Source organism: Mobula birostris, chromosome 22 (assembly GCF_030028105.1).
Source record: "Mobula birostris isolate sMobBir1 chromosome 22, sMobBir1.hap1, whole genome shotgun sequence".
NCBI classification, from domain to species: domain Eukaryota; kingdom Metazoa; phylum Chordata; class Chondrichthyes; order Myliobatiformes; family Myliobatidae; genus Mobula; species Mobula birostris.
Window position 1 is genome coordinate 43,050,632 of NC_092391.1, and position 26,266 is coordinate 43,076,897.

Genomic DNA, 26,266 nt, shown 5'->3' on the forward strand with positions numbered 1-26,266 from the left:
CCTAAGTTAGTTAACATGCAGCAGTTAATAGGGAAACAATATCTGACAAATCTATTTAAATGTTTGAATATGTAACCAGCAGGAAGCAGGTTTATTTTTAAATAGTGAAAAACTATCAGGCGTGGGTTTGTGTGAGAATCAGTGCGCCTTTTGATGTGAAAAACAGTAATTAACTGGCATAGACAGACAATAATTGGAAAGGCAAATGCTGTGTTGCATTTTTTGATCCATTCCATAATTGTCTCAGGAGGTATTCAGAGCACATCAGCTTTTGCCTTGGAGATGAGGGGAGATCTACTCACTGAAGAATGTACCTGGAATGGGGCATTTGTTCTTGTGCAGAGAAAGATTAACAGTATTCTGTGCTCCTCACAGGAGAAAGAGAGGCAGGCTCGTTGAGAAAATAAAATTCTGTGAAGAATTGACAGGAAAAATCTGAGCAACTGCTTCCAGCTAGAGGATATAGTTCTCAGGGCACCCTAGGGTAAAGGACAGACAATTATGGCTGAAAGGAGGAAAGATGGCTTGTGGAAGGATGAGGATGCCCAGTCACTGGGATGGTTAGATTGGTGGGATCAGTGGATGGTGGTTAGAGATGGAGCTGAGGTAATGGGTCAGCCATGATCTTACTGAAAGCTTGAGAGGTAGGAGGACCTCCTTGCTCACCTCATGAAAGAGCCAGGCAGAGGATGAAGGAAATGGGAGGAGAGGAATTCACCAATGTCCATCCCAAGAGCAGGACCAGGAATGGGGATGGGTGGACCATGTGTTAGGGTGGAGTGCCCAGCATAACGTTGGCATTGGGCACTACACCTGAGCTGTTCAGCGCTGGTGCTGGAGTCTGCTGTCACTGATTGACAGGCGAATTAGTCTGACTACAGAAAGAGCTGCGGGTTGTTTTTTTTTGCACAGCTCCAGTGTACGAGCTCTCATCCTGCTGCTGATCACATGTTGACTATGGTGAAGCACGTGGAATGATAAATACAAGTTTTGTCAGGTACCACTCAAGACACCGTAGATGCTTCAAGCAATATGTTAGCCATGTTCATAATGAAGAGAGAATGTGTTCACGTACAGATATCTACACACATAAAACACTCGGGAGGTGACAGAGAGGTGACACACTAACCTTTGACTCCTTTTCTTCCAGAAGCGTCTCCAGCTTCTTCTGTGCGGCTCGGCCCTCGTGGTCATTGCTGACCACCAGAATAATGTGACCCCACCGAAAGCGCCTCATCAACTCAAACCAGACCTGAGCTTGGTGAGAATAGGGGGGCACAGTGCGCAGGAAGGAGAGGTGGATACTCTGCGGGGAAAAGAAATACAGGTCAGAGAATGGCTCCCATATCTGGAGAGGCCAAGCCTATGTTAGTAACTCAGTGCCAGAGAGCTGGCTCCTGGTAAATCTAGGCTTAAAGAGGTGCGCTCCTGGTAACTTTGGTTTAGAGAGCGGGTTCCCAGTAACACAGGGGCTAGAGAGCTGGGCTCCCAGTAACTGAGCTTAAAGAGCTGGCTCTCAGTAACTTTGGCTTAGAGAGCTAGGCTTCCAGTAAATCTAGGCTTAGTGAGTTGGGTTCCAGTAACTTTGGCTTAGAGAGTTGGGCTCTAGTAACTCTGGGCTTAGAGAGCTGGGCTTCCAGTAAATCTAGGCTCAGAGAGCTGGGATACCAGTAAAACAGAGTTGGAGAGTTGGGCTCCCAGTAACACGATGGCTAGAGATCTGGGCTCCCATTAAATCTAGGCTTAGAGAGCTGGGTTTCCAGTAACTTTGGCTAAGAGAGTTGGGCTCTAGTAACTCTGGGCTTAGAGAGCTGGGCTCCCAGTACAACAGGAATTAGAGAACTAGGCTCCCAGTAAATCTAGGCTTAGAGAGCCGGACTCCCAGTAAATCTAGGCTTAGTGAGTTGGGTTCCAGTAACTCTGGCATAGAGAGCAGGACTCCATTAACTCTGGGCTTAGAGAGTTGGGCTCTAGTAACTCTAGGCTTAGAGAGCTGGGCTCCCAGTAACACAGGGATTAGAGAACTAGGCTCCCAGTAAATCTAGGCTTAGAGAGCCGGGTTCCCAGTAACTTTGGCCTTGAGGGATGGCTCCCAGTTTTCAAGAAAAGCTGCGTTGAATGGGCATAATTTCTTTGCAGCAAAGGAGACAGCGAGGGCATTTAATGAAAATAGTAAACAGGGAAGATAGATCCATGAGCAGAGCAAAGGGTAACTGGGACACCTGGATGTTAGCTCGTTGGCAGAGGATCTGAAAAGAGCTGAGAAAATATGTTTTCATCAGTGAATGGTGAGAGTCTAGAGCTCACTGCCTGACACACTTGTGAGGCAGAAACCCTCATCACATTTAAAAAGGATGTCCAGATAACGTCTTTGGGCCATAGACAGAAGCTGGGAGATAGGATTAACCTAAATCCACTTACAGTAACATGGACACAGTGTGTTAAAAGGCCTCCCTCTGCACTGCACATTTCTCATTCTGTGGTATCCAGCGGCAGTCCCTGGAGCTCTGGGAATGTGAATGGTATTGCTGTTAGCACTACACTGGGATTATTCCAACTGCATTCGACACTGCTGAGAGTCTAACGTGGCGGGGGGGGGGGGTGGAATATCACATAGCATGGGGTTCCTGCCCCATTCACCTCCTGCTTTCCGACAAGGTTTCAATATTTTAAATATAAAGGTTTTTCAATTACTTTTCTTCTTGTTTGCCATTTCTTCATAGGATTATAAGATATTTTAAGAGTTTTTTTTTCTGTTTGAACTTTCTGAAACATTGATAAACATTCGGCTCTTGGCAGCTCTGTCCATTTCAGTGTGTCAACACAGCCAGCTGCCTAATTTCTTCTTTAGAACACTGGTAGAAATAGGAACTGGCCATTTGGCCCATCATGACTGTTCTGGTACTTAATGAAGCCACAGCCCACAATGTGCTCTTTGTCCATACTCACCCCAGCTCCCCACGCCCTTTCAGCTCATTCAGTTCAGTGACCATTATTGGAAACTACTACTTTTGTAATAATATTTTTATAAGATTTGTACTTTTTAACAAACTCATGTATTTTTCACATTCATTGGCAGAAAGCAGTATAGCATCTAAACTAATAGTTTATTACTTTGCTCATCTTTCATTGGCTAAGTATTAGCACATTACCCACATGATGTAATTGTTTTAATTATGCAGCCTATTAACTAGTTTATTCCTATCTAAGGAATATCTTATCTATAAAAGTGATGAAAATGATCAGAGGTCCCAGTTTGGCTTCTCGGTTTCTTGACTTCTCCTTTATTCCTTTGTCTTAGTCCCTTTAGCATAATTTTTCAGCTTCAGCTCTTTATTTAGTTTGCTCGGTATTTCTATCTTCATTTGCAGTCTAAAATAAACTGAAATCTTGGAATTAGGACCCTGAGGACCGGGTATTAAACAGAGATCTAACAACATACGTTTACAGTAGTAAACTAATCCCATGTTATCCTTCCTACCTTCCCATTAACTACCCCTTTTTTAATCACTCACCCACACCCTAGGGCCCTATTTGCAGCAACAATTAACTCACCATCCTGCACATCTTTGGGATATGAGAGGAAACCGGAGAACCCAGTGGAAAAATGCACAGTTGCAGGGGGGAGTGCACAAATTCCACGTAGACAGCGCTGGAGGTTGGGGTCAAAGCCAGGTCCCTGGAAATGTGAGATAGTGGGTGTACTAGCGGTGAGACTGCGCTGTCTTCTGCATTGCGGTGACACTCCTAATGCTCAGAAATGTATTGACTTCAGCTTCAATGGTGTCCGGAAGCAAGTTCACACTTTGAAGATGAGTATTCTGAAGATTTCAGCTTCTTACAGCCCTGAGCCGGGGCTGGAGTTATCAACCTGCCTCATGACTGTGAGCCATTTTCTTCATGCCGGGAAGGGTCAGCTTTGACGGTCAAGGATTAGAGAGTGCCTTGGGAGAATGGAGATTTAGTTCTGCTTCAGGATGGCATTGACCGGACATGGCTCCTAAAGATGGTGGCAGTATTGTTCACTGTGACCCCTGACCTGACACGTGTTGCCGAGATTCTGCAAAGGATACACTGCTGAGTTGCTATGGTGCATCTTGTAGATCACACACACACACACACAGAACAGTGATAAACTGTGGTGCAGGGGATGACAAGTCTAGTGGTGGAGAAGTTGCTGAGTGTGTAGCCCTTCGCCATTCGTCGAGGTGAGCGAAGAGGAACTAACCACATTCTGTATCACGTAATTAATTTTCAGCAATCTACCCAGCACAGCTTCAGCACTCTCAACAAGCATAGCTAGCTGTTGGGAAGGTGTTTGCTCATGTCATCCCCAAATGGCTCGATGTTCATCTTCAGCTCAATAAACAAGGGAGACAGGAGCCGGAATAAACAATCGAGGAAGTGGAAGATGTCCTGAAACTACTGGCTGCCAAGAACCATGCCAAACAGCAACACGTGCATTAGACGAGGGCGGAGAGAGTCCTCACACTACACGGGACCAGCAAAGTTCCCACACAGAATGGCAGCAGTGAGGGGCCTCACTCTCCTTCGAAGCTGAAGGTTCTTCACCATTTACAGAAGCAAGATTCGCCAACGAGACAAAATCTGCAGGTGCTGGAAAACAAAGCAACACACACAAAATGCTGGAGGAACTCAGCAGGCCAGGCAGCATCTATGGAAAGGAGTAAACAGTCTACATTTACCCGGCCCGAAACGTCGACTGTTTACTCTTTTCCATAGATGCTGCCTGACCTGCTGAGTTCCTCTGGCATTTTGTGACAGAAATAAGATCGCTCATGTTCATGGAGGCAGCAAGATTGCTCACGCTGCTCACTGGACTGCAGATAGAGCTGACTTGCATTCTGATCAGAGCTGTTGGATGAACAGGTAGAGCCAGTTCTGCTGAATGGCAGCTAATGGCTGCATAGTTGCCAAAATTAATTCAGCAGGAAGTAAATTAAGGCTTAGAATCTCTGCAGTGAAGAAATGTTTCATACGCCCACTTAAGGCAGCTTACAAGTCATGTTCAGTACTAATTATAATGTAACCTGCCAGTTTTGTGGTTCGAGATCACGTTTGCAATGGAACATTATCAGTGACTGAAGGATCACTTCCCACACACACTTCTCACTTGGAGATCCACAGTTCAGGCCCATTGTACACAAGACGTGCCTCCCCACCCTGCCTGTAGCTTGGCAGATCTTCAGAAGCTTGCTATAGCATGCAGCTCATATTGTGTAGATGATTTACAAGACATTGGCTAGGCCACAACTGGAGTACTGTGTTCATTTCTATCCTTTGCACAATGGGGATGATGAGACTGCACCAGAGGGGGCGCAGAGGAGATTCACCAGGATGGAGGTGCAAGAGACTATGGGTGTATAGGTGCTGGATTGTAAAGCAATTGGCAGTCTGCTGGAGGAACCCAGTGCGTGCAGCAGCACCTGTAAGGTGGAGGGAGGTGGGGTTGAAGGGGTTGGAACTGTAAATGTTTTGTATCCTGAAATGTCACCAGTTCCTTTCCTCCCGCAGATGCATCCCCCGCTGAGATCCTCTAGAGGGCAGGTTCACCAGGACGTTGCCTGTGATAGGTTGTTTCAGCTATAGATAGGCTGGGTTTATATTCCCTTGAGTGGAGGAATCCGATGGTTGACTTGACAGTGATATCCAAAATTATGAGAGGTTTAATTGGAGAGGGTTCAAAGGAGGTTCACGAAAATGAAAATTGAAAGGCTTGTCATCTTGTCATATGAGGAATGTGGGGTGACCTCAGAATGAGAATGAGGGGTGACCTCATAGAAACCTAGTGAATGTTGACAGGCCTCGATAGAGTGGATGTGGAGAGGATGTTTCCTCTGGTGGGGGAGTCTAAGACCAGAGGACACAGCCTCAGAATAGAGGGATGTCCTTTTGAATGGAGATGAGGAGAAATTTCCTTAGCCAGAGAGTAATGTTTCTGCGGAATTCATTGCCACAGGTAGCTGTAGAGGCCAAGTCACCGGGTATATTTAAGGCAGGAGATTGGGTCTGAGAGGGATGAAATGGTGGAGCAGACTTGATGGCCAAATTGCCTAAATTCGGCTCCCATATCTCATGGTCTTAAAAGTAGGGCAAATGTTAAAGGGTTCTCCCCTTGTAGTAGAGGTGTCTAACACTAGAGGAAATGGGCTTAGAGGGGATCTGAAGAAGAATTTCTTCATCCCGTGGGTGGTTGCTACCTGGAGTGCACTGCGCAGCTGATGAATACAGGGGCTCCCACATGAATCTAAATCGCAACGGCCCAGAGGTCATGTGCTGGTGGGATTAGTATAGGTGGATACTTGCTGGAGGCATGTATATCATAGGTTTAAGTGTTGTTTCTCTGCTATATCACTCTATGACTGTGATATACAGGGTGTTAAATCACACTATGATTCTGTGATATACAGTGTGCTATATCACTGATTCTGTGATATACAGTGTGCTAGATCACTCTTTCGGGTAGATGGAGCTTGTCAGCCTGGGAAGGCAGTCTACCTAGGAGAGGGAAAACTCTGATTTCAAACCACCGCTGCCTTGCGGCCATACCCACTCATGGGAAAGGCTTCGGGAGTAAACCCCGAGGACAAATCCGGAGCTGGAGTCCCTAAGGCAATCCGACGTTGCCTTCAACCTTGTTCTGGCAACTCCTACGACGACACCGGTGCCAAGCTGTACCGGCCCTTGCCCTTCCCTTGGACAACATCGGTGTCGTGGAGAGGGGAGACTTGCAGCATGGGCAACTGCCGGTCTTCCATACAACCTTACCCAGGCCTGCGCCCTGGAAACCTTCCAGGCACAGATCCATGGTCTTGCAAGACTAACAGATGCCACCATGTCACTCTATCACTGTGATATACAGGGTGTTATATCACACTATGAATCTGTGATATGCAGTGTGCTATATCACACTGATTCTGTGATATACAGTGTGCTATATCACACTGATTCTGTGATATACAGTGTGTTATATCACACTGATTCTGTGATATGCAGTGTGCTATATCACACTGATTCTGTGATATACAGTGTGCTATATCACACTGCTTCTGTGATATGCAGTGTGTTATATCACACTGATTCTGTCATATACAGTGTGCTATATCACACTACGACATACATAACTGAGGAACACACCCAGACGAAGAGTAAGCATAGTAAAACAGGTGTAGGAGCAGCCATAATCGTGTCTGATCTGCCCCAGGCCTCATCTCTACCTCAGTGCCAGTTCCACACAGCCCTCAGTTCCGTGATCCTCCATAAATGTCCCTACCTACTCCAACAAACTAGCCTCCAGAACCCTCCAGGTTTGAAAATTCTACCCTCTGCAAGAAGAAATCCCTCCGTACTTCAGATTTTAAAGACTGGCCCCTCATCTTATTTCTGTGTTATCTTGTTCAAGACCTCCTCCGGTGCCAAAAGGAGGGTGGCAGAGTAGTGTAGCACCAGACACCCGATTCAGTTCCCGCTGCTTTTCCCCGTGACCGCCTGGGGTTTCCTCCCACATTCCAACGATGTGCGGGTTAGTAGCCTAATCACTCACAGTGTAACAGGGCAGCATGGGGTTGTATGGCCAGTAGGGCCTGTTACCGAGCGGCACTCAAAAATAAAATACAGGAATTAAATAAGAGGATCAAGACTGTGCACAGTTTCTCCATCACCCTGCATGATAACACTTCCCAATTTTTAAACTCCAAACCCCCTAACAATAAAAGCCATTCATTATTTGATGCACCTGTTCTTTATGTTTCATGCACAAAAACGCCCAGAAGATTTGATGATTTTCAGAATGGATTGAACTTTGAACTCTGGTAAGGGAAAAGGTGGCTTAGTATGCTTTTTTCAGTTCTCATTGGTGCGCGGATGTTGGGGCGGTGTTACCTTGTTCTCCTGACTGAGGACAACGAGTGATTAAATGTAGACCATTCTATTTGCTTTGGGAGTTCTCATCCGTGATCCTGACCACAGGTTACATATCACCAGTGGCTGATTATAATCAAACACTCATAAAACTGCAGGATGCTGTCTGTAAACAAGAAATGGCCCATCCCAACACATTTCAACTTTAACTTTAATCAGGCCCGTTTGATGAAAACCCTGCCCAATTATCACCAGCATGTAAATGTTGCACCAGAGGTCCCAATACACTAGACCACTGTTACACTACCATAAGGAATGCCTATAGTTCCTTTCCAAGACTGCATTTTGCAAGTCAGATCATTTGGCTGTACTCCTACTACCTTCTTACAGACAGAGCCGAAAGACCAAGACTCCAGAGATCAAGACAACCAAGAGGTGGGCGCAGGAGGCTAAGGAACAGTTACAGGATTGCCTTGAGTCAGTGGACTGGCCGCGTCCAAGAACTCATCTGAGGACCAACAAAAAAAAAAATGGCCACATCAGGGTCATTACAGACTTTATTAAAACAGCCGTGGATGAGTGTGTCCCCACAAAATCATTCAGGGTTTTCCCCAGTCAGAAACCCTGGCTGAACAATGAAACCCAGAATCTGCTGAGAGCCAGATCAGAGACATTCAAGACTGGAGAGCAAGGATGCTACAAGGGGTGCAGGTAGGATCTTCAGAAAGCCATCTATCAGGTGAAGTGGACTAGACTGGGATCAACGAGGGATGCTCGACAGCTGTGGCCGGGTTTGAATGCCGTAACCTCATACGAAGTTAAATCTTGTGACATCGGGCACAGCAGAGCTTCTATTCCAGATGAGCTGAATGCCTTCTATGCTGGCTTTGATCACGAGAGCAGGGAGTACCTACCGCACACCCTCCCAGTCTCCCAATAATCCTTTGGTCTCAGTATCTGAAGAGGACTTGTGGGCTGCCTTCAAGAGAGTGAATACAAGGAAAGCATCCAGTCTGGATGGAGTACCTGGCCGAGTATTGAAGACCTGTGCCGACCAACTGGCTGGTGTGTTCACGGATATCTTCAACCTCTCGCTCCGGCAGTGCTTAAGAAGAGTTTGGTAACCTGTCTAAATGACATTCGCCCAATGACACATCCACAGTGATGAAGTGTTTTGAGAGGCTGGTGTTGAAGCATATCAGCTCCTGTCTAAATGGCGACTTGGATCCTTCCCAGTTTGTCTACAGAAGCAACAGATGCTATCTCATTGGCTGTTCACACAGCCCTGGAACATCTGAACAGCAAAGATGCATACATCATTTAACACCATCATTCCCTCAAAACTAATCAATGAACTCCCAAGACCTGGGCCTTAATGCCCCTTGTGCAATTGGATCCTGGATTTGCTCACTTGTAGGCCCCAGTCAGTTCAGAATGTCAAAAACATCTTCTCCACAATCTCAATCAGCACAGGAGCACCACTGGGTTGTGTACTTAGCTCCCTGCTCTACTCGCTTTACACCTATGTCTGTGTGACTAAGTAGAGGTCCAACACCAAATACAAGTTTGCTGATGACACCACTGTGTGGGCTGTATCAAAGGAGGTGATGATTCAGCATACAGGAGAGAGATTGAAAGCATGGCTGAGTGGTGTAATAACAACAACCTCTCACTCAGTGTCAATAGGACCAAGGAAATGATAGTAGACTTCAGGAGAGGGAAACCAGGGGTCCATGAGTTCGTAATCAGTGGAGGATCAGAGGTAGGGAGGGTCAGTATCTTTAAATTCCTGGGTGTCACAATCTCAGATGACCTGTCCTGGACCCATCTTATATATATATTATTGTGAAGAAAGCACAACAATGCCTCTACTTCCCCAGTTTGGCATAATATCAAAAACCTTTACAATCTTCCACAGATGTGTGGTGGAAAGTGTGCTGACTGGCTGCACTATGGCCTGGTATGGGAACACCAATGCCTTTGAGAAGAAAATCCTACAAAAGGTAGTGGATTCAGCCCAGTGCGTCACAGGTAAAACCTTCCCAACCATTGAGCACATCTACGTGAAATGTTGCCATGGAAAAGCAGCATCCATCATCAAAGATCCTCACCACCCAGGCCATGCTCTTTTCTCACTGCTGCCATCAGATAGATAGTACAGGTGCCTCAGGACTCACACCATCAGGTTCAAGAACAGTTACTACCCCTTAACCACCAGGCTCTTGATCAAAAGGGGATAACTACACACTTATTTAAGAACTCTGTTATATTGTCATTTCATGCTCGTTATTTATTGCTATTTATTGCAGCGCTGGCGGCCTCTCCGGTGATGAATATCTGTAATCTGTCAAGTAGGGTACCGTGCACAATTCTGATTTGATGGAGACAGATGTGAGAGTACGGAGGAACATCTGAAAAACTTCTGAAATGCCCGCTTCGCTGCCGCTGCTACTGTGTGGTAACTGGAATCTCTGGAGCAGAAGGCCCCGAAATCCTCGGCTTTGCTTGTTTCAGCAGCCAGAGCTAGGTCGAAGGTGCTCGGCAGAGGATGGCACTCGGGAGGCTGTATCGGGGGGGGGGGGGGGGGGTGGCTGGTCACAGGCTCGAAGTTTTCAGATGGATGGATTCAGTGTCGGCTGTGGTCGGCTGCTTCCAAGGCATCGGCAAGTTGACTGTGCCTGGAGGTTTATGGCAGGGAGTTTCTCCCTTTTGCCGCCTGCTTTCGGGGACTCGGGAGTCGATCGACTTGGGGACTTTTGAGACTTTATTTACCGTGCCCATGGTCTGTTCTTCATCAAATTATGATTTTGCTTTGCACTGCTGTAACTAAATGTTATAATTATGTGGTTCTGTCAGTGTTAGTCTTTGGTTTGTCCTGTTTTCTGTGATATCACTCCGGATATACATTGTATCATTTCTTAATGCATGTATGCATTTCTAAATGACAATAGAAAGAGGACCGAGTGTTCTCATAATCTAATATTTATATCTGCATTTGCACAGTTTGTTTACAGCTTACGGTTACTGTTCTATAGATTTGCTAAGTATACCCACAGAAAAGAATCTCAGGATTGTATGTGGGGATGTGTTTGTACTCTGATAAAAATTTTTACTTTGAACTTTGAACTTTGTACATCCTTCTGTACTCCACTCATTTGGAATCTCCTTTTAGATAATAGTCCACCTTTTAATTTTTCTCACACTTTCCGACAGTAAACTGGATTTTTCAAGATTTTGCTCACTCATTCTACCTGTGCTGTTGTAGAATCCAAATACTTTTCTCACAGCAGGCCCTCTCATCAACCTTTGTGTCATTAGCAAATGAGTACCTTGAAAACTAGATACTACTGGAATATGATCTGAATGATTGATATGTTAGAGCACAGATAGCCTGGAGTGATTTGTTGGATGGAATCTGATCCAGCTATATGGCCTTTATTTACAAAGTGACAGATAAAGACTTAAAGATGATTGGAATTACTGGGCAGATCTGGCAGTATCTGTAGAGAGCTGGCATTTCCAATGCCCTGACATCCACTGAGGGATGAACAGATTTAGGATGGATAGAAAAGGGGAAGGAGAGAAGTGAAAGAATGCAGAAGAGAAGAACTGACAAAAGGAGAGAAAGTGCAAGGTTGCAAATGCCTGGGAGTGGTGAAATTGCAAAACAGCAGGAATGCGGAAGCACACTGCTTTGCATGGAAGTAAACTTGAGTCCGCAGCTGTGTGAAGGGAAGAGACGTGAATGGACAGTTAATGCATTTGCCTTCCTCCTTTCCATCCAATCTGCAAAACAATTGCCCTGGGGACACAGCAATTGCCCTGCACTTCTTCCAGTTTAATGTATTCATTGTCCACAAACTGGCCTCCTTCACTTTGGAAAATCTATGCGTGGTTGGTTGACTACCTCGTAACTTCTCAAAAACAGAGAATCACAGGACAGTGCAGATGAAGGTTACATAGCCCACCAATTTTATGCTGGCTCCATTGAGAATTAATTCAGCTGGTCTCAGTCCCCTCTCCCAAGAGCCCAGCAAATTCTTTCTCAGCTGATACTCCCGTTTTATGACTAGATTTGAATTTGCCTTGACTATTATTCTAGCAGCGCATCTCAGACCATTACCAATAACTTCATAAATAGATTTTTCTCAGGTCCCTTGGGATTCTTTTACAAATCGTCTTGCTTCAATATCCCTTGTTCCTCACCCTTTGTCACTGAGAACAGTCCCAGCCCCTATATATCCACAGACTTAAAGTCCCTCCAACACAGAGTCATTTCAGTAAATCGCTTCTGCATTGTTTTTCTAGATCATATCTCTCCTGAAGTGTGAAGGCCAGAACTAGACATGATATTCCAGTTATGGCTGAACCAGTGTCTATAAAGGCTCATCATGACTTCCTCTAAAGTTCAAAAGTTCAAAATAAATTTATGATCAAAGTACATTAACGTTTGGATTTGTTCATCTTGTTTCATGTTTAGACCATGGCTGTGCTTAGATACAGAAATGAACAACGCTCCAAGTTCAAAGTAAATTTATTATCAAAGTACATATACGTCACAATATACAACGTGGAGATTCATTTTCTTGCAGGCATTCACAGTAACTCAAATAAGCACAATAGAATCAATGAAGGATCACACCTAACTGAACGGGCAATGACCAATGTGCAAAAAAACCCAACAAATTGTGTAAATACAAAAAGAAATGTTAAAAATAATAAATAGATAAATAAATAAGCAATAAATATCAAGAACATAAGATGAAAAGTCCTTGAAAGTGAGTCTATAGGTTATGGGAACAGTTCAGTGAGTGGGCAAATGAAGTTGGGTGAAGTTATCACCTCTGGTTCAAGAGTCTGATGGTTGAGGGGTAATAACTGTTCCTGAACCTGGTGGTGTGAGTCCTGAGGCTCCTGTACCTTCTTCCTGATGGCTGCAGCAAGAAGAGAGCATGGCCTGGGTGGTGGGGATCCCTGGTGATTGATACTGCTTTCCTGTGACAATGCTCCGTGTAGATGTGCTCTGTGGTGGGAATGGCTTTGCCTATGATGGACTGGGCTGCTTCCATTACTTTTTTATAGGCTTTTCTGTACAAGGGCTTTGGTGTTCCCATATCAAGATGTAATGCAACCAGTCAATATACTCTCCACCACACGTCTATAGAAGTTTTAAATGACTTAAATCTTCACAGGCTTCTAAGAAAGTAGAGGCACTGCTTTGCTTTTTTTGTAAAGGCATTTATGCGCTGGGCCTCTAAAATGATAACACCAAGAAATTAGAAGTTGCTGACCCTCTCCTGAGGTCAGTAATCGTCTCCTTGGTCTTTTAGACATTGAGTGAGAGATTGCTGTTGTGACACCACTCAGCCACATTTCCAACCTCCCTCCTGTAGGCTGATTTGTCTCCACCTTTGTTTCGGCCAATGATCGTGGTATCATTAGCAAACTTAGATATGGCATTGGAGCTGTTCTTAGCTTCACAGTCATAAATATAAAGTAATACCTATGCCTATAAATGTAAAAAGGTCTATGCCTCTATTTACAGAGCCCAGCAGCCCAAGTGGCCTTGTAACCACTTTCTCAACCTGCCCTATTACCCTGTTATGGGATTGGAAGTCCTGAGTTACAAAGAGAGACTGGTTAGGCTGGAACTGTTTTTCTTAGTGCACAGGAGGCTGAGGGGTCATCTTATCGAGGTTTTTCAAATCTTGAGAGACATAAGTAAGGTTGATGGTCACCGTCTTTTCCCCAGGGTAGGACTTTGGATGCTGTTTGTTAGACTGTTAATCCTGAAATCAGGTGAATCCTGGTGATAAAGTTTGGGATTGATATAGAAACATAGAAACATAGAAAATAGGTGCAGGAGTAGGCCATTTGGCCCTTCGAGCCTGCACTGCCATTTATTATGATCATGGCTGATCATCCAACTCAGAACCCCGCCCCAGCCTTCCCTCCATACCCCCTGACCCCCGTAGCCACAAGGGCCATATCTAACTCCCTCTTAAATATAGCCAATGAACTGGCCTCAACTGTTTCCTGTGGCAGAGAATTCCACAGATTCACCACTCTCTGTGTGAAGAAGTTTTTCCTAATCTCGGTCCTAAAAGGCTTCCCCTCTATCCTCAAACTGTGGCCCCTCGTTCTGGACTTCCCCAACATCGGGAACAATCTTCCTGCATCTAGCCTGTCCAATCCCTTTAGGATCTTATACGTTTCAATCAGATCCCCCCTCAATCTTCTAAATTCCAACGAGTACAAGCCCAGTTCATCCAGTCTTTCTTCATATGAAAGTCCTGCCATCCCAGGAATCAATCTGGTGAACCTTCTTTGTACTCCCTCTATGGCAAGGATGTCTTTCCTCAGATTAGGGGACCAAAACTGCACACAATACTCCAGGTGTGGTCTCACCAAGGCCTTGTACAACTGCAGTAGTACCTCCCTGCTCCTGTACTCAAATCCTCTCGCTATAAATGCCAGCATACCATTTGCCTTTTTCACCGCCTGCTGTACCTGCATGCCCACTTTCAATGACTGGTGTATAATGACACCCAGGTCTCGTTGCACCTCCCCTTTTCCTAATCGGCCACCATTCAGATAATAATCTGTTTTCCTATTTTTGCCACCAAAGTGGACAACTTCACATTTATCCACATTAAATTGCATCTGCCATGAATTTGTCCACTCACCCAACCTATCCAAGTCACCCTGCATCCTCTTAGCATCCTCCTCACAGCTAACACTGCCACCCAGCTTCGTGTCATCTGCAAACTTGGAGATGCTGCATTTAATTCCCTCATCCAAGTCATTAATATATATTGTAAACAACTGGGGTCCCAGCACTGAGCCTTGCGGTACCCCACTAGTCACCGCCTGCCATTCTGAAAAGGTCCCGTTTATTCCCACTCTTGCTTCCTGTCTGCTAACCAATTCTCCACCCACACCAATACCTTACCCCCAATACCGTGTGCTTCAAGTTTGCACACTAATCTCCTGTGTGGGACCTTGTCAAAAGCCTTTTGAAAATCCAAATATACCACATCCACTGGTTCTCCCCTATCCACTCTACTAGTTACATCCTCAAAAAATTCTATGAGATTCGTCAGACATGATTTTCCTTTCACAAATCCATGCTGACTTTGTCCGATCATTTCACCGCTTTCCAAATGTGCTGTTATCACATCCTTGATAACTGACTCCAGCAGTTTCCCCACCACCGACGTTAGGCTAACCGGTCTATAATTCCCCGGTTTCTCTCTCCCTCCTTTTTTAAAAAGTGGAGTTACATTAGCCACCCTCCAATCCTCAGGAACTAGTCCAGAATCTAGCGAGTTTTGAAAAATTATCACTAATGCATCCACTATTTCTTGGGCTACTTCCTTAAGCACTCTAGGATGCAGACCATCTGGCCCTGGGGATTTATCTGCCTTCAATCCCTTCAATTTACCTAACACCACTTCCCTACTAACATGTATTTCGCTCAGTTCCTCCATCTCACTGGACCCTCTGTCCCCTACTATTTCTGGAAGATTATTTATGTCCTCCTTAGTGAAGACAGAACCAAAGTAATTATTCAATTGGTCTTCCATGTCCTTGCTCCCCATAATCAATTCACCTGTTTCTGTCTGCAGGGGACCTACATTTGTCTTTACCAGTCTTTTCCTTTTTACATATCTATAAAAGCTTTTACAATCCGTTTTTATGTTCCCTGCCAGTTTTCTCTCATAATCTTTTTTCCCCTTCCTAATTAAGCCCTTTGTCCTCCTCTGCTGAACTCTGAATTTCTCCCAGTCCTCAGGTGAGCCACGTTCTCTGGCTAATTTGTATGCTTCTTCTTTGGAATTGATACTATCCTTAATTTCTCTTGTCAGCCACGGGTGCACTACCTTCCTTGATTTATTCTTTTGCTAAACTGGGATGAACAATTGTTGTAGTTCATCCATGCAACCTTTAAATGCTTGCCATTGCATATCCACCGTCAATCCTTTAAGTGTCATTTGCCAGTCTATCTTAGCTAATTCACGTCTCATACCTTCAAAGTTACCCCTCTTTAAGTTCAGAACCTTTGTTTCTGAATTAACTATGTCACTCTCCATCTTAATGAAGAATTCCACCATATTATGGTCACTCTTACCCAAGGGGCCTCTCATGACAAGATTGCTAATTAACCCTTACTCATTGCTCAAAACCCAGTCCAGAATAGCCTGCTCTCTAGTTGGTTCCTCGACATGTTGGTTCAAAAAACCATCCCGCATACATTCCAAGAAATCCTCTTCCTCAGCACCTTTACCAATTTGGTTCACCCAATCTACATGCAGATTGAAGTCACCCATTATAACTGCTGTTCCTTTATTGTACACATTTCTAATTTCCTGTTTAATACCATCTCCGACCTCACTACTACTGTTAGGTGGCCTGTACACAACTCCCACCAGCGTCTTCTGCCCCTTAGTGTTACGCAGCTCTACCCATATCGATTCCACATCTTCCCGGCTTATGTCCTTCCTTTCTATTGCGTTAATCTCTTCTTTAACCAGCAACGCCACCCCACCTCCCCTTCCTTCATGTCTATCCCTCCTGAATATTGAATATCCCTGAACGTTGAGCTCCTATCCCTGGTCACCCTGGAGCCATGTCTCTATGATCCCAACTATATCATAATCATTAATAACAATCTGCACTTTCAATTCATCCACCGTATTACGAATGCTCCTTGCATTGACACACAAAGCCTTCAGGCGCTCTTTTACAACTCTCTTAGCCCTTATACAATTATGCTGAAAAGTGGCCCTTTTTAATGCTTGCCCTGGATTTGTCGGCCTGCCACTTTTACTTTTCTCCTTAGTACTTTTTGCTTCTACCCTCACTTTACACCCCTCTGTCTCTCTGCACTGGTTCCCATCCCCCTGTTGTGAACTAACCTCCTCACGCCTAGCCTCTTTAATTTGATTCCCACCCCCCAACCATTCTAGTTTAAAGTCACCTCAGTAGCCCCCGCTAATCTCCCTGCCAGGATATTGGTCCCCCTAGGATTCAAGTGTAACCCGTCCTTTTTGTACAGGTCACGCCTACGCCAAAAGAGGTCCCAATGATCCAAAAACTTGAATCCCTGCCCCCTGCTCCAATCCCTCAGCCACGCATTTATCCTCCACCTCATCGCATTCCTACTCTCACTGTCGCGTGGCACAGGCAGTAATCCCGAGATTACTACCTTTGCGGTCCTTTTTCTCAACTCCCTTCCTAGCTCCCTATATTCTCCTTTCAGGACCTCATCCCTTTTCCTATCTATGTCATTGGTACCTATATGTACCACGACCTCTGGCTCCTCACCCTCCCACTTCAGGATATCTTGGACACGATCAGAAATATCCCGGACCCTGGCACCAGGGAGGCAAACTACCATCTGGGTCTCCAGACTGCATCCACAGAATCGCCTATCTGACCCCCTTACTATCGAGTCCCCTATCACAACTGCCCTCCTCTTCCTTGCCCTACCCTTCTGAGCTACAGGGCCAGACTCTGTGCCGGAGGCACGGCCACTGTCGCTTCCCCCGGGTAAGCTGAACCCCCCAACAGTACTCAAACAGGAGTACCTGTTGTTAAGGGGCACAGCCACCGGGGTACTCCCTATTACCTGACTTTTCCCCTTCCCCCTCCTAACCGTGACCCACTTGTCTGCCTCCCATGGCCCCGGCGTGACCACCTGCCTGCAACTCCTCTCTATCACCTCCTCACTCTCCCTGACCAGACGAAGGTCATCGAGCTGCAGCTCCAGTTCCGTAACGCGGTCCCTTAGGAGCTGCATCTCGATGCACTTGGCGCAGATGTAGACGTCCGGGAGGCTTGGAGACTCCAGGGCCTCCCACATCCGACACCGAGAACAGCAAACTGCCCTCACACTCATACTGCCCCTCTCCTCAAATAACAACAGAAAATGAATGCCAAACCTTCCTCGCCCGTTTCCGCCTAAGCCCGTTGAGCCGAAGCCCTTAAGCCTTCAGTCTGCTCCCGGCTCACTCCGCAGCCCGCAAACTACGCTGCCCGCTCTATGAGGCTCTGTTCCTTTTAAACCTGCCGCGTTGCACTGCCCGATGTCACACGCCTGTGCAGTCCCGCCTCTCAGAACGCCGTTGGAGAAAAAAAATAACGAAAATTTCAAAAATGTCTTTCTCGGCACTCCCACTCAGACTCTCAGATTCCTTCTTCGAATCAAACCCGAAGCAGGATGTCTGCCCTTTTAAATCTGCATATGATGCCCTTGGATATTTAATCTTAACAAAGATTTGTAGAAGCAAAGGTACAGGAGAGGTATTAAGACAATGCAGTAGAGCTCCAGGACTGAGTCACAGATCAGAATTCAACTTGGCAACTCCGTACTTGATGTGTAGATTAAATACCAGTTTTAAACATGGTGAAATGACTTGTGAAGCTTATCTGTGGTATGAAGGAGACTACACATTTTATCAGTGAGGTAAAATTGACGTAAATAATGTCTCTGCCCCAGGACAGATGTGGTGAGCTGCTCCATTTGTCTGGGTACTCCTTACCTTGTCAGAATATATTGACATACGTGTCGTCAAGCCAATCACTGGGATTCGATAGAAGCCAGCAGTGTAGGAGACTGGTGTTGGAGTGAGGTGGTCACTAGGGCCAGGTGGATGACTCACCAATATTGCATACACCTGGAATAAAAATGCACAAAGGGATGAGAACCACACAGGACTTGTGTCCACCTCTCCCCTCCTCCCCTCCTCCCCTCCTCTGGGCCTTATTAGCCTGGAGGACAAAGACCTCTCTCCTCTCTCCCCTCCATTGGGCAGAACATACAAAAGTCTGAAAGTACATACTGTTATGTTCATTATTGAGGGAGGGTGCAGAGCACACCAGGATGCTGGCATGCAGGATATTCAACTGAGCTTTATTGATCCCCCTACTTGTACTGGATGAGAACTCTGTAGGAGTGGCTAGCTGAGTAGCATTGGCATAACATGATTAACTACCACTACATCTCCCTTACTTGGTAAAAAAAAACTAGGTATGTACTTCTCGTCCATATAACTGAATTGAAATAGTAGTCACTGAAATTGAGGGATTAATTTCACTTTACCCATAGTACGTGAAGTATGCTCCTTACGTAAACATAAAGAATTGCTAACATTAACATTCTCTCTCATTCTCTCTCTCTCCCCTCTCTCCCCCTCTCTCTCTCTCAGATCCCAGAGTCAGCACTAACCAACAATTTCAATGTCCAAACCTCCATGCCCATCTCTTGCTCCTTCCCAGGTGAGTTTACCCTCCTCTTTCACACTGCTGCCTCTTCTCTCTTCTTCTTTTCCCCTTCCCCATCACACGCTTTCTGTCCTGTCCAATTCTTCCTTCCCCACTTTCTCTGTCACCACACCTCTAAACTTTCCCAATTCAAATAAAAAAAAATAACCTGAAAGCACTGATTGCAGAAGCATAGGGAATCGTAGAGCCACACAGTACAGAACCAGGCCCTTTGTCCCAACCTGTCCAAAATGAATCACCAATTTACACTAAGCCTATATTAACCTATTTTTAAAAAATTCCCACATTCTGACCATCTCCCCACAGGAGGTTTATGAGAATGATCCTGGGAATAAAAAAAATATATGAGGAGAACAAAGATGAGGAGGAATTTGCTTAGCCAGAGGCTGGTGAGTCTGCAGAATCCATTGCCACATTTAGCTGTGGAAGCCAAGTCATTGGGTATATCTAAGACAGAGGCAGATAGGTTCTTGATTAGCAAAGGCACCAAAAGGGTATGGGGAAAGGTTAAGGCAGGAAACTGGAATTGAGAGGGAAGATAAGTCAGTCATGATCGAACGGTGGAACAGACTTGATGGGGGAATGGCCTAATTCTGCTCCTATGTCTTATGATCTTGTGGTTTTATGATTCTACCACTCATCTATACATTGCGGCAATTTACAGTGGACCACTAACCCATCTGCCTGCATGCCTTAGGATCAGAATCAGAATCCTTTATTATCGCCAAGTCTGTAGACACGTACAGGGAATTTGATGCCGATTTCCCTGAGCTCTCGCTGTACAAAATCAAAAAGCAAACAAAACAATAGTGCAAATAATCGTGAACTATATACAATGAGGTATACCTGTGTATGTACAGGTGGACTTGGTTTATAATAGACTAAAATTCAAGTGTTCATAAGACTGATGGCACATGGAAAGAAACTGTTCTTGTACCTATTTGTCCAGGCATACAGTGATCTAAAGCGCCTACCAGAAGAAAGGAGTTGGAACAGGTGATGTCCAGGGTGTGATGGGTCTACAATGATGCTACTTGCTCGCTTCCTGACTCTAGATGCATATAAGTCCTGGATCGAGGGCAGCTTCACACCAATAATCCTTTCCACCAGCCCTGACGGTACTTTGGAGTCTATTCTTGTCTTGTTTGGTAGCTGATCCAAACCAGACAGTGATGGACGAACAGAGAACAGACTGGATTATTCCTGAATAGAATTGAATCAGCAGCTCCTGAGGCAGATTGTACTTCCTGAGTTGACGTAGGAAATACAACCTCTGCTGAGCCTTTTTGATAAGAGTATCCATGTTGGGTGTCCACTTCAGGTTATGGGAGATTGTGACACTCAGAAACCTGAAGGTCTCCACAGCATACACAATACTGTTGAGAATAGTGAGTGGGTGGAGTATTGGGGGGGCTCCTCCTGAAGTCCACTGTCATCTCCGCAGTCTTGAGCGTATTTAGCTCCAGATTGTTCTGACCATACCAGAGGGCCAGCTATTCCACCATCTGTCTGTATGTAGACTCATCACCATCTCGGATAAGGCTTGGGAATGTGGAAGGAAGCCAGGGTGTCTGGAGGAAACCCGCTCTGTCAGAGGGATGACACATCATCAGTACCGCAAGGTCAGAATTGAACCTGGGTCTCCTGCCTGTTCCACCGGTGCACAGCTCCATCGTCCGACCCAAAGTTTTCTCCACCTGACCTCCTATACAGGACTTTAGGGACTGAAGTGTAGAGAGAGATTGAATAGTCTTGGACTCCACATCTGAGTATAGGAGAATGAGCTGTATAAAATTATGAGGGGTTTAGACAGGTTGAATGCGCTCTATTGGGGAGTCAAGAACTAGAGGGTGTAGGTTTAAGGTGAGAGGGGAAAAATTTAATAGGAGCCTGAGCGACAAAAATATTTTTCCTCTCAGAGTGTGGTCCATATATGGAATGAGCTTCCAAAGGAAGCAGTCGAGGCAGGTACATTAATTACATTTAAAAGACAAGGACAAATCAGACTAGTTTAGTTGTGCTGAAGGGCCCATTTTCTGCTGTATGACTCTACAACTCTATGTGACGGAGGAATTAGACTGGAGGAGATATAATTCATCAGATAGGTTGGACATACAGAGAGAAATAGAGGGGTGGCAGGGCAAGGGTTAGCATTATTAAGGAAATTAAGATAGTGGAGGTGATGGGAGGAAAGAGTTTTCAATGAGCTGGAGCAGTCTTTGCTTGTCCTTGGGTCAGTGGTGCTGTGCATTAGTTCGAATAGGGTGATCTTGATTCTATCAACCACACAGTCTAAGTTATAGTGGTATCAATTACCCTGATGGGTCAGATTTCAGATGCTTTAGAAAAGCGTAGTAGAACTGGCTGTAATATGATTTGCTTAAGGTCATGTTTAACCAAAGTGCATTTGGTTATTATTGCTGTCGGCTGGGAGAACCGTACAATGGGAAGAGCAAAGCCAGAAAGAAAGGAGGAGAGAGACTTCCCAAAATGTGTGTGACACACATTTTGGGATCAGCCCCTCCTCTGTGATCCAGCCCTGCCTTCATCCACTGTACGGAGAAAGATTAACACAAGAACTGGTGCTCCTCCCAACCACTGCACTGGAGACACAACTGCAGTGAAACTAAGGATCATCTCTCATCATGTAAACCCTATCCTCTTGGATCTGCTCTCCCAAGAAAATCCCAGGGGTATCCTAACTGGTTGCATCATGGCCTAGTACGGAAATAACAATGCCCAGGCGTGGAAAAACCTACAAAGAGTGGTGGATACCGTCCAGCCCATCTCAGACAAAGCCCTCCCCACCACTGAGTGCACCTACATGGAGCACTGCCACAAGAAAGCAGCATCCATCATCAAAGATCCCCACCATCCGGGTCATGCCTCTTCTTGCTAATACTGTACAATGGGGCAGGAGGTACAGAAGCCTTTGGTCCAACACTACCAGATTCAGGAACAGTTTGTACTCCACAATCATCCGGCTCTGAACCAGCATGAAGAACTTCATCCACCACTCTTCTGTGCTGATTCCATGACCTACAGACTCACTTTCAAGGATTCTTTACAACTCATGTTCTCAGTATTATTTTTATTTGTATAGTTTGTCTTCTTTCAGACATTGGTTGTTTGTTAGCTTTTAACTTTTATGTAAAATTCTACTGTATTTCTTTTTTCCTCATTTATTTTTAAGGTAATATACAGTAACATATGCATACACTGATGAAAAAAATTACTTTGAACTTTTGAACTTTGAAGGACAAACACTGTCTAGCTCCCATCACAGAAAGCAGTCCGGCTGTTCTCACCACTGTTCCTGGGACACTGTCTTATAATTTCTCGTGTCCGACCTTGTGTCTCTGAAGGACACTTTGCCAGCACTTTCAGGAAATGAACTGGCAAATTGGCAGCTGCTCAGTCAGAGTTAGGGCAGAGGCCCCAGTGTGGTCACTGTCAGAAGCAGCCTGGACGACAAGGGGCACTTTCAACATTCCCTGGTTCCGTTTTAGCTCAGTTCCATCATCCAACACTTGGAAGTGTGCGGGAAAGGAAGGGCAGAGAGAGAGATATCTGTGTTGAACAGGGTGACAGAGGACACAACAGCTGCAGGAAGTTATAGCTATAAAGAGAAAGCAGGAAATACCCAGTGTCTGATAGTTTTGATATAAACTGGAAAATCTGGTTGTCTGAACCAGTTCAGTTCAATGTTGTGACCTCAGGTTCTCAAATTGCACCTAGTTGATACTTGAGCTTATGTTGGGATTCAGTTTAACAGGGAGAACAGAGAAGGAGTAGGGTGGGGAGGGTAATTGGAAGTTCACGACTGCCTGCCTCTGTGAGCCTGATGAGTATTCTGCAAAATGGCCATGCAAACCATGTACGCTTTTCTCAATATCAAGGAGACCACATTCTGAGTATCAAATGAAGATTTCCAGCAAATGCAGTGTTTATGACTCACAGAACCGGCATTTATCTCTCTCTGCCCCAACCTCATTCATTTTCCCACTAGTTACCTATCTCACACTTATCCCAGCAGACCAGCTACAACTAACAAAACTTCCTGCTGCCATCTCCATAATTGTCTATAATATACATTCTCTCCGGTTTCCAGAAAGTTGTTCTGATCCCTTCGTCCTTCACCATCTCTACAACTTAAACTGAGCCTCTTTTCTAACATTTTCCAGTTGTGAAGAAGGACCATTGACCTGAAATGCTTTCTGTCCCCACAGATGCTGCTCAACTTGCAGCATATTCCCTGTTTTCCCCCTCGGCGTCTCTTGGTGAGAGTGTAGCACAATGTTACTTGTGCCCAAGGTTGAAGATGTCACGGAAGACAACAAGATCATCTCCTTTGGCGAGAACGTGTAAGGGAACACGTCAAGGAACTGGAGCTGCAGCTTGATGACCTTCGGCTCATACGGGGAAGTGAGGAAGTGATCGATAGGAGGTAGTCAGCCTTAGATTGCAGGAGGCAGGTGAATGAGTGATTGTCAAGAGAGGAAGGGAAATGGGCAGCCAGTACAGAGTACCCTGTGGCTGTTCCCCTCTTTAAATTTACTGTTTTAGGTATTATTGAGTGGGACGACCCACCGGGAGGGAGCCGTAGCCACTGGCTCTCTGAGACTGTATCTGGCGCTGTGGCTCAGAAGGGCAGCGGGGAGAAGAGCACCACAGTAGTGACTGGGGATTCCATAGGTAGAGGAATAGACACAAGACTCTGTGGATGTGATGGCACGTTGCTTCCCAGGTGCCAGGGTCAGGGATGTCTCGGATTGGGTCCACGATATTCTAAGAGGGGAGGGTGAGCAGCCAGAAGTTTTGGTACATATTTGCACCAATGACATAGGCAGGAAAAGCGAGGAGGATCTGAAGAGAGAATTTAAGGAGCTAGTAGAAACCAGAAAAGCAGGACCTCCAGCAATCTCTTGATTCTTGAAAGATCACTACTAATGCCTCCATAATCTTCTCAGCTAACTCTTTCAGAACCCTAGGGTGTATGCCATCTGGTCTAATTGATTTACCTACCTTCAGACCTTAAAATCTCCCTAGTAGAAGCAACTACACTCACTTTTGGATTGCTGCCTGTGCCAGGTGCCAGTCAGAGTAAGAATAGGAACATTTGGCAGATAAATGCATGGCTGGGGAACTGGTGCAGGGGGCAGGAGTTTATATTTCTGGATGACTGGGCTATCTTCTGGGGAAGGTATGACCTGTACAAGAGGGACTGGTTACACCTGAACCCGAAGGGCACCAATATCCTTCTGGGCTAGTTTGTTAGAGCTGTTGGGGAGGATTTAAACTAATTTAGCAGGGGGATAGGATCCAGTGATAGGGCTGAAGACTGGGCTGTTGGGTTACAAGCAGAGGCTGTCAAGAAGGGCAGTGTATAGGGAGACTGTTAGGAAGGACAGGCAGATGAAATGGCAAAATTGCAGTAAGTGGGCTGAGTTGCAGTATAAAAGGGGGACAAAATGAAAAAAGGCGAACGCAGGACTGAAGGTGCTATATTTGAACGCACGCAGTATATGGAATAAGGTAGATGAACTTGTAGCACGGTTAGTGATTGACAGGTATAATGTTGTGGGCATCACTGAGTCGTTACAGAAAGGAGATTATAGTTGGGAGCTTAATGTCCAAGGATAGACAATGTACAAAAGGGCAGACAGGTATGCAGAGGGTGTGGCAAGACCTGTTGGTAAAAGATGAAATCAAATCCTTAGAGGTGACATAGGATCAGAAGATGTTGGATCCTTGTGGATGGAGGTAAAACACTGCAAGGGTAAGAAGTCCCTGGTAGCAAACATATACAAGCCTCCACAGAGTAGCCATCATGTCAGCTACAAATTACAATGGGAGATAGAAACGGCATGTCAAAAAGGTAATGTTACGATAGTCATGGGGGATTTCGATATGCAGGTAGATTGGGAAAATCAGGTCAGTGATGGATTCCAGGAGGGAATTTGTAGAATGCCTACAAGATGGTTTTTTAGAACAGCTTGTGGTTGAGGCCACTAGGGGATCAGCTACTCTGGAATGGGTGATATGCAATGAACCTGACTTGATAGAAAGTTTAAGGCAAAGGAACCCTTAGGAGTCAGTGGTCATAATATGATAGAATTCACCCTGCAATTTGAGAGGGAGAAGATAAAGTCAGATGTATCATATCACATTGGAGTAAAGGGAATTACAGAGGCAAAAGAGAGGAGAAAGCCAAAGTTAATTGGAAGGGGACAGTAGCAGAGATGATGGCAGAGCAGCAATGACTGGAGTTTCTGGCAGCAATTTGGAAGGCATGGGATAGATACCTACCAAAGAAGAAGAAATCTTCTAAAGGCAGGATGACACAACCGTGGCTGACAAAGGAAGTCAAAACGAACATACAAGTAAAAGAGAGGACTTATAATAGAGCAAAAGTAGTGGGAATTTAGAAGATTGGGAAACTTAAAAACGAACAGAAGGCAACTAAAAATGCCATATGGGGGGAAAAGGTGAAATATGCAAGTAAGCTAGCCAACAATATCAAAGACGCTACTAAAAGTTTTTCAGCTATATAGAGTAAAATATAGAGTAGATATCGGACCCCTGGAAAATGATGCTGGAGAGGCAATAATGGGGGATAAGGAAATGGCAGATGAAGTGAGTATTTTGCATTAGTCTTCACTATGGCGGACACTAGCAGGATTCCAGAAGTTCAAGACTGTCAGAGAGCAGAAGTAAGTGTAGTTGCTTTTACTAGGGAGAAGGCACTTTGGAAATTAAAAGATCTGAAGGTAGATAAATCAATTAGACCAGATGGAATACACCCTAGGGTTCTGAAAGAGTTAGCTTAGAAGATTGTGGAGGCATTAGTAGTGATCTTTCAAGAATCAATAGATTCTGGAATGGCTCCAGACTGGAAAGTTGCAAATATCATTCTACTCTTCAAGAAGGGAGTGAGGCAGAAGAAAGGAAATTATGGGCCAGATAGTCTGGCCTCAGTTGTTGGGAAGATGTTGGAATCGATTATTAAGCATGAGGTTTCAGGGTACTTGGAGGCACATGATAAAATAGGCCAAAGCTAGCATAATTCCCTTAAGGAAAAATCTTATCTGACAACTCT

General features: G+C 45.2%; 1 protein-coding gene across 1 annotated transcript in view; it reads right to left on the minus strand.

The window, feature by feature from the left end:
- Positions 1–26,266, minus strand: part of LOC140186435 (glutamate receptor ionotropic, NMDA 1) — a 101,004-nt gene that overhangs the window by 68,440 nt on the left and 6,298 nt on the right. Inside the window, exons 2-3 of the mRNA XM_072240705.1 lie at positions 18,426–18,560; positions 1,130–1,306 (exon numbers count right to left, since the gene is read on the minus strand). Of these exons, the coding sequence (XP_072096806.1) occupies positions 1,130–1,306; positions 18,426–18,560 (312 nt within the window). The remainder of the gene's footprint in view (positions 1–1,129; positions 1,307–18,425; positions 18,561–26,266) is intronic.